At 42.7% G+C, this 19467-nt stretch overlaps 2 protein-coding genes across 6 annotated transcripts in view; one reads left to right on the forward strand and one right to left on the reverse strand.

The window, feature by feature from the left end:
* Positions 1 to 78: 78 nt before the first annotated feature.
* Positions 79 to 18233, forward strand: REC114 (REC114 meiotic recombination protein). Of its 2 annotated transcripts, NM_001389566.1 has the most exon segments (6): positions 79 to 354; positions 1079 to 1168; positions 10719 to 10802; positions 14574 to 14768; positions 15893 to 15961; positions 17175 to 18233. In NM_001389566.1, coding segments are annotated over 6 exon segments (795 nt in total). In that variant the 5' UTR covers positions 79 to 159; the 3' UTR covers positions 17337 to 18233.
* Positions 17044 to 19467, reverse strand: part of NPTN (neuroplastin) — a 47030-nt gene continuing 44606 nt past the window's right edge. For 3 of the 4 annotated variants that reach the window (NM_001398079.1, NM_001398078.1, NM_001293209.3), the window contains 2 exons: positions 18911 to 18984; positions 17044 to 18491 (listed from right to left, as the gene is read on the reverse strand). In NM_001398079.1, coding sequence (NP_001385008.1) covers positions 18924 to 18984 — 61 coding nt within the window. In that variant the 3' untranslated portion in view covers positions 17044 to 18491; positions 18911 to 18923. Of the gene's footprint in view, positions 18985 to 19467 lie in introns of all 4 variants that reach the window. The other variant, NM_001398077.1, reaches the window with a different exon arrangement.

Raw genomic sequence — 19467 nt, forward strand, 5'->3', positions numbered from 1 at the left:
GCCGGATTGGCTCTCGTTTCTGTGCTGCGCGCTGATTGGTGAAGGAGACACCTCGCGCGCTCTTTCTTCCCTCCTATTGGCTCCTACTTCCCGCCCAGCGCCTGACTCACTGCCCGCCGCCTCCTCTCCCGGCCGGCTGTCAGTGTTCCCTCACACAGCATGGCGACGCGTGGGGTTGGTTCGCGCTGCCGCTCCCAGGCGGACCGGGCCTCCCGCGGAACGGCCGAGCAGCCGAGCGGTGCGGGCAGCACCTCCCTCCTCGCCAGCGCCACGACGTGGCCCCTGAAGCGCTACGGCCGCTTCCTGTCCCCGACGGACAGCGAGGACGGGGAGCGGAGCGGCCACTCGTGGAAGGTGACGGTGTGGAGGCCGCCCCTCGGGCAGGCTGCGGCCTGTGGCTCCGTTGTGCTGCGCGGAGCCGGCCTGTGCGTGGGAGCGGGTGCGGTCTCCGTGCTGCTGTCCCGGAGTCCTGAGGGGTTTGGAGGGCATCTGTGCATAAAACGGCATCGGCGGGGGGATTGCGAGCACCTACTGTGAGCCCTAAGGCACAGAGCCTCCCCTAAAGCACAGCCCTCATGTGCTGGTCAGTTACATCTTAGCGCTTCCACCCATACCCCTCCATGTGCTGCACTGTGGGTTGGAAGGGACCTCTGGACGTCACCCAGTCCAACTCCTGCTAAAGCAGGTTCCCTGCAGTGTTACACGGGGGCGCATCCAGGTGGATTTTGAACATCTCCAGAGCAGGAGATCCACCCCCTCTCTGGGCAGCCTGCACTCTGTCACCCACGAAGAATTTTATGCTCATACGAAATGTTCCAGTCTGCACCCACTGCCCCTTGTCCTGCCATTGCACACCACTACAAAGAGCCTGGCCCCGTCCACTTGACTGCCACCCTTTAGGTACTGCTAAGCACTGATGAGACCCCCCCTCCAGCCTTCTCCAAGCTCAGCAGTCCCAGGTCTCTCAGCCTTTCCCCTGGCTGCTGGCATTGGATCCTGAAACCTTTTCTTTTGCACTGGGAAGCATCTTATTCTGCACTCAAAAGGCTGTGTCTTTACTTTGTCAATCTTTTTAAAGGTTTTTGAATCGAACGAGGAGTCTGGTCATCTTATCCTTACCATTGTTGTTTCTGGCCATTTCTTTATTTCCCAAGGAAGAACAGTGCTGGTGAGTTGTTTAGTTTCTTGTGTATAAAGAACATTTCTCCTTTGTTGTTAGAGTTAATACTGGCTTATTTTTCCCATCTCAGTTTCATGTTCTCTCCCTATGAAACTGCCAATTTTGCTGTATTCATGGAAGGTGCTGCATGGTATTTACTCTTTTCATTTAGACTAATACTACAAGTATTATTTCATACAGACAAGCAGCATTTCTTCTGTGTTTCTGCAAATCTAGTTTAAGACAATAGTGCTGCAGAGTTTGAGAGATGCTAGTACTTCTTTTTGTCCAACATGATTCTTCAGCCTAAGAAAAACAGAATATACCCTTAGGAAATGGATAAAAATGTAACTTCTTGGAAGATTTGCCCTATGATCCAACTAGTTTCTTGCCAGTCATCTGTTAGTATTTTGGTGCTGATAATGTGGTTTATCACATGGCATGTTTTTGTTTGGTTGGTTTTGATGTTGGGTAGCCTAACATCCCTCTTACATTCTTGGAGGCAAAATAACAACTTCAGATTGTGTCAATCAATTCTGCTGTAGCCTGTGCTTCGGTAGGACTGTTCACTAACAGTGAAGATACCATTAAACACTTCACCTAGAAGGAATTGGTTTGATGCTGAGATTACGCCATTCCCCACAGCAGAGAAGCCTGTCCTGAAAGGTGGTATCCACTTTGTGCTGCAGAACATCAGTACTCAGTGATGACAGCAAATAGGAATTGGTTGATAATATTGGAAGGTTATGACAAACCAACAGAAAATGCTGCACTACTAAGTATATATATTTTTAAATAGAACATGTAAGTGGGTATGTATAAGGTTATAAATTAGTTTTTGCTGAGCCTCTTAAGAAGTCTTATACATAGAGGGAGGGTCCCACGTACATATTCCAGATTTCAAGATTCAGTTTAAAAATTCAAGATATCCTTTACTTTTGGGTGTGCTAAGTGTATCGAATAGGTGATGAGTGAGCTAACAGGGAGGTGTCTGGATGCCCTTTGTGCCAGACATGGCGTTTGGCTCATATAGTTAGGAAGGACACGTTGAATGTTTTTGGATAAGGTAAAAATGAAAGATGGAAGATATTTCAGCATATTCGGAGTGTTGAAGTTGTGTGAAGTCAGTAATTGGACTCAGTGATCCTTATGGATCCCTTCCAACTCGGGATATTCTAGGATTCAATGAAAAAGAAAAGGAGTTGGAGTAATTGAATGTATAGATAGTTAATACAGAAGCAATTGAAGTAAGAACTGCCAAATTCTGCAGGGAATGGGTCAGTGCAGAATGCCCCTCACCTGGGACTGGTATCATTCTAGTACCTCGTGTACTGACTAGCAGACTTGTATTACTTTGTACAGTGTCCTTGAAATAACCATAGAAAGCCAAGCTGAAAGGCTGCTTTAGTAACTAATGAAAGAAGGAAAAAAAAGCATGGACAAGAGCTGTAGCGCTTTGAAGACTACACCTGGCAAAGAGAGTGTACAAAATCGGTAATGTATGCATTTAAAAACCTGACTGCCCATTCCTTTGGGTGTACATCTCTTAGTACGCGAAATTGAGATCATGCTGTAGATGTTCTGTGCGTACCGAACTAAACTAGTGTGAATTGCATTGCTACAACTTGCCCTATGACTTTTCATCTCTCTCTGCAAGAGCTCAGATTGGAGTAGTCCTCCCACAGTTTCCTCTTAAGCAAATACAACTTGCTGAAAAACCTAGCAGCTATCCAGTCAGCTATTTCTGAACACAGGTGGGCATTTACAGCACTCTGCTAGGTTTCCTGTTCACAAGTGATTTGGTCCAGCACATCTGGCTGCTTGGACTTGTTCCTTAAGCACATGCCCTCCCAGAAGGATGTCCCTTTCCTCAGTGCCCTGCAGGGCTGATGTGCTGTGATAAAATTCTTGTGCTTAGGACAATCCCAATCCACAGGTATCCTTTCAGGCTTTGAAGACCAGTCTGTGGAATCTACTTAGTAAAGCAGTTACTATCATCAACCAGAATGATGCACAGGTATTATGCTGAAACAGCACAGGCAGCAATGCTGTTGGCCAGAAGCTGATAACAGCATTGATATCACAGTATGTGTGACTATTACCGAATCTCTGAACAGTTTTGTTCAAGTAGCACACAGGGACACTGAAATTCAGGGTCATTTCAGTATCACTCAAGCTGGAACTGCACAGGCCACTGGTGAGATTATGCAGAGACCTTGTCGAGATGCCACGTAACAAGAAAATTGCCCTGTTGTGCGGTCTCTGTTGTTGCTGTAGAAATAAGCAGACTGTGGAAGCAGACTGTAGAAGTGGTTAATCTCGCTGGTGCTATCTCCCTGTAGTCCCAGGAGCTCCCAGGAGCTGTCAGAAACCTGCCACAATATTTAAACAGGCTTTGCACGACTAAATACATATATTTCCTTTGAATCTGTCACAGACCACATCTTCTCACTGGGGGTCCATTATAATGGACATTTTGTCACACAGGATAATGTGAAATTCACAAGTTTTGCTCCAGGGGGAACGTATCAAGTTTGATAGAGTTCTGCAATTGTGGGAAGTACACAGCTCAGGTTTTTAAGGTGCGTGTTCATTTCTACTTGCTCCCATGGGCTGCTGAGTATTTCCTTTTCAAGGACAAGGTGTTCTGCAACACATATATGCTGCCTTGCTTGCACTGAAATTCCCTCTGGTGTAAATTACAGAATTGTTTGAGTTGGAAGGCAGCAATAAAGGTCCAGTCCAACCTGCAATGCACAGGAACACCCACAGCACATCAGGTGCTCAGAGCCCCCCAGCCTGACCTTGATATCTGCAGGGATGGGGCACCACCGCCTCTCCGGGCAACCTGTGCCAGCGCCTCACTGCCCTTAGTGTAAAAAAATAATAACTTTTTCTTATATCCAATCTAAATTTCTCTTCTTCTATTTTGAAACCATTTCCCCTTGTGCTTAAAGAATTGTTTCTTGCTATGTAGTAATCACATCCTTTAAAAATTGTTGATACTGAGTCTTCTGATCCATCTTCTAATCCCTGCTTTTCAGACTTTTTGATGTACTATGGGCTCCTGATTTTGAGGGAACTGGATAATGGTTATTGTAGCTTTATATCTGATCCTCTGCACAGGAATGCAGTGAGGCACGAGATGTGTGTGTAAGTCCTTCCAAACGCTGCTGCTGAAAAATGTGTTGTCCATTATGTGAGGTGACCGAGCATGGCAGTCACAGCAGTCCCACTGGCTGCAACACCCCAGAGAAGACTGAAGGTGACCTTACTGTCTCTAGGGTGGACCATGTAGGCTCTTTGCACTTCACAGGTATTAAGGAACGATAGAAAAGATCTTCTCATAAGAATGGTGTTCCTTGCTTAAACGGTTGTTCTGGCTTAATATGCAGGAGAGATGTGACATTTTGTTCAAGAACTACTGGATGTTTCACACTGATTTGATTACCAGAAGTCTGCTGTAGTGTACTACAACCCAAATAAACCAGCCACCAACATGCAACAAGTGCCGTTCTCCAGTTTCCCCTCTACTCGGACTTTTCTGAGGCCTTTGCTGTTGGTAGATGAGCCACCTCTTCTAAGACAGTAGAACGTTTCTGAAGAGTGGATATGTTTGTCATTGGACAGCATTAAGCAGTCACACAACGTATGATTATGGAAATTGCCATCTGACACAAACAAGTGGTTCCTCAAGTACAGTGCTTCGTCTCAGATGCTACTTATTTCAAAGACAACTGAAGGAAGTTATTCTGGCAGTAGTTCTGTTGTCACATAGACCATTTCCTTCTCAGCTTGAATAACTATTTTGTATTTTTGTACAATTTCTGTGGCTGGATTACAAAGGCATTTTCTTTTCCCTCTAGTGGCAATCCAAGAATGAACGGAATCCTTATCTAAATTCAAGAATTCATTACATGGTGAATGTTCCCAATTTATTTATTTATTCTAATTGCAGCAGTAAATGAAACCTTGCCCAACTCCAAGATTTTCAACATGAACCTAAGTAATAGGTTAAAAAAGAATCATAGGATATCCTGAGTTGGAAGGGACCCATAAGGATCATCGAGCCCAAGCCCTGGCTCCACACAAGCCCACCCAAAAATCAGACCACCTGTCTGAGACTTGTCCATATGCTTCTTGGACTGCAGCAGCTTGGTGCTGTGCCCTCTGCCCTGGGGAGCTCATTCCAGTGCCCGAATATCCCCTGAAGAACCTTTCCTGACAGCCAGCCTCACCCTCCTCCAAGGCAGCTCCATGTGTTCCCTTGGGTTCTGTCATGGGACATCAGGGAAGCTGTAGTCCACAGTGAGGTCACCCTTCAATCCAGTTTTTATCAAACATTTACGACAAAAGTGATCGATTGAATATTTTTAAATGGACAATACTGTAGTATGATATATTCTCACCCCTTGTAGTGTAAAATTGGAAATACTAGAATTGGTGTGGTAATGGATTCGTGCTGTTTTGTTTTGTACCTTCTGTTTTCTTTAGGAAAAGTCAGGGTACCTCTGTTCTTCAGTGGTGTGCGTGTTTTATAAAAGCCAAAATGAACCTTTTTAGCTGGCAGCAAGTTCTCAGTTAGGCTAGGAAGATTGTGGGTGGATCCTTTTAAAAGTCTAGAAAAAAAATATGATCTGTTTCATACTGAAAAATGTTAATTTCAGACTTCATATAGAAATGCTCTTTTTCCATTCTCCTGCAGTAAACGTCAGTGTTCACTGAACTCAGTGCTGATCAGGTCCATTTATGGAAAACTTTCAGTACATCTCCATTTGCACAAAACTGAGGTGAAAAACAGTTCAGAAATGGAAATGTGTATTTCATTAATGGCTGAATTAAGCTGATCCATCTGGGGAAGAACACTCAGGCATTCCCGACTTTATATCAACATATTTTCTCTTAAATGCTTGTATTTGTGTGTTCTTGCAGTCCTTAATGTTTTCTTAAAGCAGGAGTGTTAAGAAATCTTTTCTTAAAAAATGTAGCTATTTAGAGCCAGGTGACACTGTGATCTGTCTGCAAGAAGAACATTTATAAAGCAGTTACAAAATGTTCACATATAACAACTTTAATACATACAGTAATCTCACAGAATTATTTTAATGAGTCACAACATAGTGAAGCAGTCAGTGAATTCTCTTCTGTTAGTCTTTTCACTAATGGAATTTGGAATACTGTTTTCTTGCCAGAGAGAACCCTACAGTGTGGGCACTGAGTCTGAGCACTTTCAGAGCAGGCAAAGGAGTACGTACCTCGTGCTGTGCTCACTAATGTGTGGTGAGGTGCTGAGGTGCTGTTGTTTTGACATAATCTCAGTACCTGAAAATGCTCCAGAACTGCTGATCAAAGTGAGTCCGTGCTGCTGGAAGGAGTGATTGTGTGCAAGTCCAGCGTTTCCATCAGTTGCCCAAAGAAACCGAAGTATTTACTTGAATGAGTAAACTTTCAAGGAATGGGAATGCTTTCAAGGCTGCTTTAAGCATTCTGTAATGACACATCCAAAAATGACTACCTGCGATCAACCAGATGGGATGAAGAGGAGGGTAAATGGAACTTCGGAGCCTGGAAGATAAAAATCCATCATGTCTAATGTATATCAAAGGTGGTCTTGTTTGTGATTTTCAGTATTTCATTTGGAACTAAATTGCATAACATATTTATAGGACCTGTTTTTGCAGTGTTGCCTAACAGATGGCGAATCTTAGGGTAGGAAAATCTCATTCCTGCACACTGTAGGTAATGGAATTTTAACAGGAATTCCTCCACAGCCTGTCCAGCAGTTTCTGGCCATGCTCTGAGGACACATCGTGTTCAGTGTACACTGCACAGTTGTATACTTTATTTCCTGTCCTTCCTTCAAATCATACATCATGAACATTTTACTTCAGTGTTTTATTGGATGCAATTAATTCCAGTGCTATAATTCTTAGTACCCTACAAATGAAACAAATTGAAACTGTGACAAGGGCTTATTTAATAGGATAAAATGAGTCCAGAGTAATTGATTTGCGACCTGATCTTTGGAACTGTAGGTTAAGCATCCTTAGAGCCCTCCTGGTCTCCTCCTGACTTCCAGTAAGTGAACAGATCCTCGGGTGCAGTAGATTCTAACCTCATGAATTAGGCAAGTGTTAGGCAGCCATTCTCATGTTCTTGGTGCACTCTTTGGAGTGCTAGAAACTGAGGTACCAAACTTAAATTTTAGTGTATTTCAATGTGTCCTGTTGACGTGTTCATTTTGGATAAGCTGAATGTCTTTGTACGTTACTTTCCCCATTTCTATTTGCTATAATGACGCATTCCTGTTGTACGGTGATGACTAGCTGCAATAATTAGTTTTAAGGGGTTCTGAACTGTACTATTCTTTTGCCCTTTATTCTGCTAGACTGAACTACAGTAGTGATACATATTAATGAAATAAATTCACCTGTAGTTACAGTTTAAGACAAAGTATTGATTTAACAAAGTATATATTTTGTATCAGGGCTTTAAGAAGAAATTTCTTAATTTGACTTACTGATGGGATGCCTTCAGGAGCTTCAGCCAGCTAATCTCATGAGCATACTGTTCACCTCTCTGGGTCAGCTGTCATTGTTTAAAAGTGTACTTTAAAAAATATATATTTTTTCAAGTTCTAACTTAAAAACATATCCAGGTTTGTCCTGAGTGAGGGGTTTAGTTTTGTTGTTTGCTCCTTCAGGGGGCCACAGTACACATGTGTCTGTGGGAGCTCTCTGTAGAAAGTGAATGCCTGGCAGTGGGTGCTCCTGCACCCGGTGCTTTGGCAAAGGACAGTTGTCGCTTACTGAGTCTCCTGTGCATGGCTATCTCAGGTGTGTCCTGCAGTTACTATTTGGTTTGGCTTTCCTGCTCTGTAGAGAAGACCCTCTGATCAGTTCTCCAGAATCAAAGCTTGACAGCAGCGTTTAAAATCGGGCTTCTAAGAGACTGGGGATGAAGAAATGGCACACAGAGAGGTAACAGAGCTTAACATCCTTTTAGTCCTCCTTAGCTTGCAGTCTGTCTGCCATGACTTTTTAGCCTTATCCCCTTTCTACTTCCTACTTCATATTCTGAAGATGTGGCTGAGCCAACTGGTGCTTACACCAGCTAAGATCTGTGTTACACACAGCCTGTGGAAGCACATGGCTTCTGCTATGCGTGGAGCTCCCCAGAGACACTGTGGCAGTATTTAGATCACTAAATCTAAACTCCCCAGAGGCAGATACAGAAGTAAGGAAGGCATCTTCAGATTCTGTGATTCTACTTCTGCGTGTGTTAGTCATCATAATGAGGGTTTGAATGGAATTACATTCAAAGTTTAATTTTCACACCTTCCAGCTTTAGGTTGGAATTCAAATTTAATTTCATAGTCATTAATTAAAAAAAAAAAAAGAATAAGCAGTTTTCTAGCTGTGTTCATATGTTGCTTAGCACTCAAAGGTTTCTAGATGACAGAATAACGGAAGATTTGTAACAATAAGCAATACCTTGCACCACAGAACAAGGGCCTCATTATCCAGCAACTTCTTGAATGCTGAAATGTAAAACCAGAACAAAAGTCTTTCCCAATTAATGACAGGACTATGTGGGTGTCAATCTGGACCAGCATTATTGGCTTCTCTGCCTCTTGGGCGGTGTGGTCACGTCTTGTCCTGTTCCCAAAATACTTGGGGAATGTCTTGCTTTGTTTTCTGCTGTCATTTATTTTTTCTCAGGATCCTCCCTCAGAGGGACTTAGATTTTTGTCGCAGGTGCATGAAATTGTTTTCCTTGAATGCAGTGTTCATACAAGCATGACCCTAGAGAATGACATTAAGGAGTATATGCACAATTGAAAACTAATCATCAAACTTAGGAAATTACTGCCACTTGTATCTTCAGACTGCAAACACTGAAGTCTTTTGTTCCTGCCCAATTTTATGTTGCCTTTCTGTCTCAGCTCCCAATTAATCTCCTACTGCCATCTGTCTTTGCTTTTGCCCTATGCTGCTCAGCCGTGCTCCACTCTGAATGCAAAGCAGATATTGGTGTTGCCTGCCCGAGGGGAACGTGACCGCTGCTGCTTTGTTCTGTGTATGCGCAGGGATGGCATCATGGAGCTGCTGGTAGTATTTGTTTCTCTGTGCACATGTCGAGAGCAGACTTAAAGCTGATCCAGCTACCAACGTAAGGGATTTAATGGTGGAGTCCAATCTGAGTAGTTCTGAGTTTGGCCAAAACATCCCCTCTCCTTTTGCAGTCAGCTTGCCTGCACCAAATCAGCTCTGTTGTACTGCTCAAGTCATGCACTGAATTTTCCTATTTGCTTTAACTATTTTAGGCTTTTTTTCTGCTTGGCAATATACAGTCATGCAGACGTGCAAGAGGAAAGGAAGCTCTTTCTGTTTTGTTCTTCATTTAGTTAATTAAACTTGAAGAAAATTCAATTTCAGTTAATTAAATTTGGGGTTTGGAGTTGAATAATTAGGTGCACATAAATAATGCTAAATGCTGTTTATTTTTCCAGCTTGCTTTACCTCAGAAACAGGGCATATAAACAAAAGACAACCTGGGAAACGTCAGTGAAGTAATTGGTAGGAAAGTTAAACATTAGCTGCCTTTTATGATCTCTATGAAAATGGTGATTATTTTAAGGAGAAAACATTTGTTCTACCTACGTCTTACAGAGAAGGGAAGAATGCTATAAAAATAGGCTTACTGTGTACAGCTACATGTAAACAAACAGATCACGTGCATCTCAAGCAGTAAGTGGCTGAAATGGATGGAGAAAGCACGAGTGGCTGTGAGTTGGAGAAAGTGGCCTAGTGAAAGGGTGGTATCAGAACTGCTTCTCCAATGGCCCCGGGGGATGTGGCAGTGGGTAGGAAGCAGTCCTGCTCCAACTCACATTCTTTCCTGGGTGGTTTGGTTGCCCAGGACTCAGCCCGGCTGCTTAACCAGAGTGAGCATCTCCGAATGGACCTGTGTGTTTTGAGAAGGTACAGATATTCCCTTGAAACCTACTCAACTTTTACAGCTTGAAATGAGGGAAATAAATCCTTGTGCTGCTGAGCAGTCTGCCACATTTGTAGAGACGGACGGTGAATGGAACAGGAGTATAAAAATACCGAGTTATCCAAGCTGCTGCTTGTTTACATGGATTCCATCTGGAGAAATGCCTGCCTGGCCCTCGGGTGAATGCATGCCGTCCCATTAGTTGGGGTTGCCTGCCCTCTGCTGCCTTCTCCAGCAACTTCACGGGCTTTAGGAGGAGAGTTGGAAGCTCTGCTCTGGCTGGCACATTGTGCATCTCAAGGTCATTTTCATAACGTGCACACTAAATATATATGGAAATTAGAATGTGCCGTGACAGCTGTTACTGGAGCTACCGATTCCAATTTAATTCGGTGTGGTAAAAATTACTTATTGGCACTTGTTTGATAGATACAAAAATGCCTATACCGAGACAACAGTCATCCTCATTAGGGTTTAAATTATATCACACCATTTGAGCGTGTACTTCGGAGTACCGTAAGTTTGCTGTGCAAGTAGTTTGTGCTCTGCTTTGTTTCAGGAGGGCTTCTCATTAATTGATTCCCAGAAGTGGTTAAGGATTGCAAGACGAGCAGACTGCCTGCTGCTTCATGCTCAGTCAAAGGTAAGGACTTACAATGCAGTATTTCTAATTGCTATCAGTTCTGGTTGGCCGATGTTTCTTAATACTAGATAAATTAAACCAGAAACTCTGAGATCACATAAACTGTGTGTATAAATGAAAGGTGCTGGTGTTTTTTTCTTTGCTCTTTTTTTGTTGTTGTTTTACTTTAGGTACGAAACAAACCTGGATCGAATCAAGTTCACGTCATTTGTATCTGCTGTTCCTTGGGGCTTTCAGCCTGCTCTCAGAGTTAGCTGATAAGACAGCTAGGCCAATATTTCTTTTGGAATCCATTTGCCAGCCTGAACATCAAAGCCTGAAGCGGCCGACGCTGGGAAAGCTGTGCTGCTAACAGTTAAAAAGATGAAGCGATCCCTGCACATACAGAAACCTGCTGCTTATCGGCCATGCTTCTCTATGGCACATGAATATCCAAACAAGTCATTCAGCCTTTTTCTGGCTACAGATAGTAGTGCCAGGCTGGTCACTCACACAGTTGGTATGGCAGCGACCAGGGTTACTCTGACTTCTTCATGAAAAGGGGTTGGTTAGACTTGAAGTAATGACGTGACACTTGTAACCAACCTGTGTCTAAATCTCAGTTTTCCTGGTTGCAGAACCTTTCCAGAATGCCCCTTACTCATCTGTGCTGAGCAGACAGCAGCTCTTTCAGAAACCAAACCTCTTTCATAGTAGAAATGCCTCCTCCTTTCTCCCGATACGTTCTGCTCTTTGTTGTTTCAGCCCAAACAGCTGCTTCCAATTTAACTCTCTTTACCTGGTGAGGGAATTCACCTTTAGGTTAGAAACAGGAGTTTTGGAAAGATAAGCTCAGTGCCTGCTAGAGACCACTGTGAACTCTTGGCACTGTTCACAGGACTATTAAGGCATGAAAACATCTCAAGTGCTCTAAGTTGTTTTGGCATTCCCCCCTGACAGGAGCTCTTGCAGGAGGTACACAGTAGGTTATTGTAATTGCACACAGCAATATCCAGGATAGATGAAAACTGTTAAAAGTCCTCTTCTCTTTGGATCTTTTACCTGGTATCTTCTCTGACAGATACACAACTGTTTTTTTCATAGGACGTTACAAACCAAACAGTATTGTTTGCAGAGAGGGATGCCTTGCTAACTGCAAGCTAAAAGCAGGTGTGAGGAATGACAACACTATGCAAATATAAGGGCTCTCCCTGTTTCAGAATGAGCCTAGGCAAGCGGTGGCACTAGGAAATGCAAGAATAGCTATCTTCAGCTGCTTTAAATTCATGGGTTATGTTTGCCTGTACCCAAAACACCTTTGCTGTCTGATTTTTGTCAGATTATTGTTATGAAATGTAGAGTATCACAGAAGACTGTTGAGCTGTTGCAGAGTAATTAGCTCTGATGAATCAGAAGATGATCAGTTTCCTTCACAGCTAACAGAACCACCTCGTCAGCGCAGCATTAAGGGACTCCGCTGCATCTCACAAGAAACAAAGCCAACAACATTGTGATTGTGAGGCTTTAACAAAGCTCCAAGGGAAAGCTTTCAGGAAACAAGGAATATTAACATTGTCTTAAATGAATGAATGCACTGCATCTGAATGTTTACTTACCATAAATTCTCAAGACTTAAAGTGGACTTAATGGTATTGCAATGGTCCTGTCATGCAGTTTCTCTAGTTTGTATCCTAAATTGGAGCTGAAACAAACCCATAAATGCTGTCAGTGTATATAGGTTCTGCGCTACTGTTCAAAAACATGTTAAAAAAACAAGTAACACAAACAGAGGAGAGCAGCCACGCTATGCAGAAGGTTGCCTCAGCCCTGGAAAACCTAAATAAGGACAAGAATTGTGCAAGAGGATGCAGAAGGCACTTAAACAGTGAAAGCAAGCAGTGTTTTCAAACAGCGCCTCCTATATTTGAGGGCACAAAACAGCTACGGGGCACATACAGCTAAGTACTGCATTATTACTGCTGTCTCACCTTGTGCTCCTCTATTTCAGCCTGATTTCACTTCAGTGCTTTCTGTTATTTTCTTTACGTGCTCTCTTTGCTGCACATTACAGCTTTGCAGTTGCAGAGTATTCCATGTCAAAAAACCTGCAGAGATTAATTGCTGGGATTATGCACTTCAGAAGAAACGGAACGTTGACACATTGGCTTTTCAAAGTCATTAATCCTGCGTTTTCAGCGAAACCTGCTGGTTTCTTACAAAACACTTTTCTGGTAGGGCTCTCAGCTGCCCGACTGCATTTCTAAACTCTACTTTGAGAAACTTAACAGACTTACGTTCAAGATATGCAAAGAAATTACCTTTCATGGATCAGCACTGAAGCTCAGATGTACTACTGGGAACCTCATTCCATGGAATACATACATATTCACATACATACATAATTACTAAACCATATATATCAGATGCACGCTTGCATCTTTCCACGAAGGAAAAAAAATGTCAAGTTCACAAAGTCTTCTGTTTATAACCTGGGGGCTGTAGGGGCAACTGACAAAGGTGTTCTTTTAAAGTCTCCAAAAAGAATTCAAATTAAGATGCAAGTTACTGTTTTCTCTTGCTAATGAGAACTGACCTTCCTGGCGTATATCCACAGGTCAGTTCTCAGTTACGTTTTCTTGACTCAGGTGACTCCTTCATTAACGAGAGGAAATGTAACTTGAAATCTGAAGAAAGCTGAAGGCTCACATAAGCTGTAGTAGTCTAGAGAAAACCTGCTCTTTTCCTGCTACCTTAACTGTATTTTATATTTGCAATTTCAAGATCAAACTAAGTCCTAGAAATACAACCTGCAAACAGGAGCATTCAGTATCAATCAGCCTTATGTCAGCTGAACACGATTAGGACAGTTACAGCCCTTCCCAACAGGCTCTCCACATATTTGAGAAAATACTGTTGTTCAGCATGACAGCTTACACCGGGGATCAGTTTTGCCCAGCTGCTTTGTTTTTACTACTTGACGTAATTCTCCACTTTACTAAACAAGAAGACTGCGTCTGTGTACGTCTGCCATTTTGTGTGAAGGACAGCTGCACTGAGCCACTCCGAATGTCAGTCAGCATCACTGTTCCTCAGCATGAGAGTTTACAAGGACTGATTTCAGGGAGAGGTTACAGAGTAACTTTCCATTTGCGCAGTACTTCTGCTGAAGCATTTCAGTGTCTTTCACTCCTTATCTGCATTAACTTGGTTCAGAGAACAGCACTCAGCTGGAACACGACACTGAATTTGCGTATTTAGCTGTGCACAGGCCTGCTGGGTGGGTAAGGCCGGGTCTGATGCAGACAGTGACATAAATCCTAAATCCATAAATCCATTTGGTAGTTCCCAGAACTCTTAGCTTAGATGCCAGATGACCTGTGCTTGCTTTAGAGTCATCTCATTTTCTGTTACCAGTAACTGGTCAGAGTTGGTGCACCCTTATAGGATACTATTTCCAGCAACAATAAGAACTTAAATCTCGCTGCTGTCACAGTGCAAACGGTGGCAATGCATGTTCACTTGGATAGACCTTTAATCAGTTGACAGGTGACCCTGTTTGCTTGCCATTTTCTCTTATTTTTGCTGGCCTTCAGACTGGGGATTATATTCTCATTCAGCTGCCAGGGTAATAAAAATACAGCAGGGAAAACTTGTTTCTTTGTCTTTAAGATGGAGCAGTGATCCAAGAATTAATCAGCTTCTATCTAACTATATCTAATATGGGTTTAATTAAATCAAAATACATTGAGTGGATGGATGAGCAGTTAAATTAATTTCTCCCTGATTTTTCAGCAGAACGAATGCCGCATGTTTCGAGTTCAGTTTGGTGGAGACTCAGAAGAGCAGACGCTGGAGCACTGCTGCAGCTGTGTTCAGAAACTCGCAGAGTATGTGCCAGTTCATGACGCTGATGAACTAAGCCAGAACCTCTGTTACAGTCGCAGCCAAGTGGAGGATACTGAACAAAATACATCAGTACTACGTGTAGTAAGTAGAGCCATTCTGGGAGGCAGCGACAGAAGCTGGCTATCATATTCCTGCTTTCTTAAAACACCTGAAAAAGGTTAACAAAACAATGCTTCAACATTGCTTTTATCTTGCCAAGTTGGGAACCATCTTGCAGCTTTTCAGCTGAATATGCATTGCTTTTTAGAAATGGTCAGAGCCATTTAAGTAACCGTGACTTAAGTTCTCTTTTTTGTGTTTACTCACTCCTTTGCAGTTTTATTAACTGTAAATATGGTCATCGTATCCATTTAAGCTAACCTGACACATTTACAAGCGATTTCAGGGTAGGAAAAGAATGTTTGCCTTCCCTACAGCAGAGACTTAAGGTGACTGACAGAGGCAGACAGTGCTGCTAAGGATGACTAATTCTTAAATATACACTCCTGGGTATTCAGAGGATCTCATTCACCAGCTCTGAAAAGCATCTCTGTAGCTACCTCAGCCAGGAAACCTCTTGGGTCTGTGATAATATATCAAGGACCAAGAACAGCAACGGGAACAATAAAGTTTTCAGCTACATAGTTTTCAAGAAAATACAGGAGAAATCCTAAATTGCTGGACAGTGGAAACAATATTTGGTAGAGAAAATTGGAGGAGGAGTGTTCAATATGTTGCTGATATGTCTGTGCTTTGGATTTCACTCATTTCCTGATGAGTTAAAATAACAGAAGTTAAATTAAGTATTTAATGGCAGAATACTGTTGAACACCAGTAGTCATGCTAACAGCATCACTCCAGAAGTGACTGAAAACCTCATTCCAAAACTGAACTGCCACCCTGAACCATCTTTTCAGTGGTGTAACCCATGGAAGAGCACACTCCTGGGGAGCACTCACGGTATTTCTTTGAAGTTACTTCCAGCAAGTAGCTTAGAAGTTAACTTGGTTCAGATATGACAGTTTAACTACAGGCCCATTGTTCCCCGTCTTTTTTAAAGACTTTAACAGATATGCTTTCAGGCTCCATAAAAAGATGCCTTTTTGCTGCTCAAGGTAGCTGAGCACACTCATCCTGTTCTCTCTCTAAATGGAACCACTTTCCTTCCTGCCCATGCTCACGCTCTTCTTGGTAACAAGCCCTCATTTGCATTTGATGTTTTCCAGCCAGAGGAGCCTCTGCCAGATTCCTGCACAAACTTTGGAGAAAGAAGATCTACAATGCAGCTAGCACAGGTAACAAGGAAAAAAAATAATAATTTGGATCCTGTAAGTGAAACTCAGATGCAGAGAAAGTTGTCTTGGGCTGTAAACATCTGCAAGTGTCTTCACTAAACATCAGGATGCTATCAGGGCTACTGTCTATACCAACAAAACTAAGACTTGCCATTCCTCAGTCCCTTTATAAGGTGGGTGCATTATCTCTGCTTCTGAGCACAGCTTTCTGGTTTCATTTGCCACGTGCTGTAATCCATCTCTTCCTTGAGTTACTTGCAAATTCCCTTCCACCAAGGCTCCTCAATACTGCTTTACACATCATCCACTACTTTTCCTTGTACACTTTTTATTCAGCTTAATGCAGCTGTGCTGTGGGCTGGGATTTCCCATGCCCTGGAATTACAAAGCTCGTTCAGGGCTAAGCTTCTTTCCCCAGTTCAGCTTTGGAGACATACCCATCTTGCTGCTGCTCCAGAACACTCTGGAGCTGCGTTTCTTCATTTCCAACACCCTGAGAAGGTAGCAGCAGCTTTGGTCTCAGGTATTCTTCCCAGCAGTGTTATTTTTAAAGACAAAAACACAAGCCAGGATATCAGCAAGACTTCTGTGTGAACCACTACCATTACTGGAAATAGGAGGGGTCTTTTTCAGTGCACAAAGATACAGCTGTACTCTAGATGTCAGCATGCATAGTCTGCCTGCCCTTGCACTGTTCCATGTTCAAGCAGTGGAAGCTGGAGAAGCTAACAGCAGTCCTGAGCTGCCCACAGGAGGAGGCATGCTTCAGCCCCACTGTTGTGTCAGCTTCCAAAGAGGCACAACGGGCATCTGAAGCACATTAACCCAAAGGCAGACCCCTCCATAACAGGGTGACCACTCACCTTCACCTCCAGCTGCCTCTGTGCGCCTCACAGCAGTGCACACCCTTTGCACAGGATCCTTTTCTCTCGCACAGAATGCATTCTCTGGGAATCACGTTACCCAGGAAACTGACATTTCTGAGGTAACTCCTGCACAGGCAGCTCTGTTGGAATTGAAGTTAGATAAGAGAGAGGCGTTCCATACATAGGTCATACAAGACTGAAAGTATTCAAACGGTGTAATAACAAGGCAGATGCATCTTTATTAAATGCCGAAGGAAAAACCTGACGTAGCTGCATCGTTACAAAACCCACGTGTCGCTACCTTGTATGTACGAGATCAGTGCAACAGCTTTGTTGTTCCTTTGCAGTCTGTGCTGAATCAGAAGTTTGAGCTGCCCCTGGCGTACCGGCATTCAGCGTGGAGCGCGCAAGAGCTGGGACCCTTCATCCGCTTATGCCTGATGGACCAACACTTCCCAGCGTTTGTGGAGGACGTGGAGAAGGAACTGAAAAAACTGGTGGAAGGCTGAGCCACGTGTAACGCGTTACCGCTGGAACGCCCGCTCCAAGGTACGCAGCTTAAGTGCCATTAAATATTTGGAAGTCTCGCACGTTTTTGTCAGTGTTTTATTTTTAAAAACAGGTGAATCCACTTTTTTTTTTTTATACATCATTGCACTTCAACAAATACACAGAACACAAGTTCATGCATCTACAGTTACGCACATCATGAGAACCCTGTTAGGTCTATTTCTACAATCTTTAAATCATGAGAAATTACAGTGTCAAACTAAAGATAACTAGTTGCATAGAATATCACCATGCTGTAACGTTTCATTTAAACAAAAAAAAAATTATAAAAGTTTGCCTGAATTGAATGTACAAGAATATGTTGAACACATCAGTGCAAAAGGATTTGAGAATTTACATGAGTTAACAAAAAAAAAAAAATCACTTAAAAAGCAATCATATATATATATTTATAAACTGAAGTTTTGTTTTTGTTTCAAACTGCATTTCACCACCACCTTGTCGAACTGTTCCGGCTTCTGAAGTCTGACCGCAGGACACCCGAGTCTCTCTATATAGGTTAAGCCCTTAAGATATATTTCAACTTAGAATTCCTTCTCTATGCACCAGAACAGCGTCACCCTCTCATCTATCAGACATACAGTAAGGAATGAACATCAGCAGCTTCAAAATGAAACACGATTACTGGATTTTGGTTTTTCTCCTCCCCCCAAATATAAATATATACTGTATATATTTGTAAGTCTCGCCGTACTTTACAAAAAGTATCACTAGATGGCAGCAGTGCGTTTTTGAGCTTTGCCAATTTAACAGCTACGGTAAGTAAAAAATGGCGCATGCGTGATCCGACTTACTACTCCTAATGTTTAAATATAGTAAGGAGAAAAAAAAAAAAAGCAACATTCACAGCACATCAAGCCCAAAATAGTTTACACCTTCTACACTGAAGCAGTATTAAAGTTTATCTGACTAGGTCATCCTTGCAGGAGAGGCTAAATAAGGCATGCTTTAGACAGTCATATTGTTGCTCACTTGAAAAGGAAGAAAAAAAAGAAAAAAGAAAAATCAGACAGAACTGGAGTTCTAGAACCAAGAGTTCCAACCCTTAAATTTAGCAGGTCATATTGCCATCAGTCTCTCAGAAACTTAAAGCTCTAAAAAAGAAATGAGAAAAGGTGCTAGTCAATGCCTGACAGCATTTCCAACATCGCATGCCACAACAGTACGTCAACAAAGCGCTTAACATCCAACGCGGTCTTAAACGGAGATAGATGCTTTCCGACCAAGGTTAGCTTCCAGACTTTAAGAAGGAATTAGGGGAGTTCTTTTTATTAGCGATGGTAGCGATTACGTAGAGCTAGGGAGCTAGGAATCATTAAACTGCCTACGTATCTCATGAGGAAAATCTTCGATACCCCCCAGCGCTCAGAAGCGTGCCAGGAAGGCACACGCCATCCTCTGAGCAGTGGTAACTTTAGCACATGGAACCAGTTAAGTTTACACATCCAAACCATGACAGAAAAAGGAGGACTTTAGTCTGCGCGTTTCTGAGATGTGTGCAAGTCATACTTACATGATAAGCATTTTTAATTTGTGTTTCTCTGGCGTAAGTTTTTATCTTTATGATTGTTTGTAGAATTGGTTTTCCTGGGGAAAGAAAGCACAAAAGAATAAAGATTGACCAACCCCAACCAAAGCATAGGAAAGTTTGTACATATTCAGTTAAACAGCATTTCATTCTTCCTTCACCCCAACTCCTTCAAATGACATTTGCCATGCTGAGTAAGGACCTGGCAGACTGCAGTTCTCTTCACTGCACCGCTACCTGACGACAAACCCCGCAGCCACCATTCCCAAGCATCAGCGATCCAAGCCCAACTTACATGGCTTTTTTGTGCCTCTTCCCCTGGCAGTTTTTCATCCCTTTGCCAAAACACAGGTCAGAGATCAACACAGAGGCTTCAAAGAATGCTTTTTGTATTTTATAATATTGCTTTTACTCAGCAATACAATACAGGGCACACTGATCCGTATTAGAGCTTCAGCATCGCATAGAACATGTCTCTTAAAAACACTGCAAACTGCCATAACCTGCAGAATAACCCCAGTAATGCTTTTTCCCTTAAAGCA

Source organism: Gallus gallus, chromosome 10 (assembly GCF_016699485.2).
Source record: "Gallus gallus isolate bGalGal1 chromosome 10, bGalGal1.mat.broiler.GRCg7b, whole genome shotgun sequence".
Taxonomy (NCBI): Eukaryota; Metazoa; Chordata; class Aves; order Galliformes; family Phasianidae; genus Gallus; species Gallus gallus.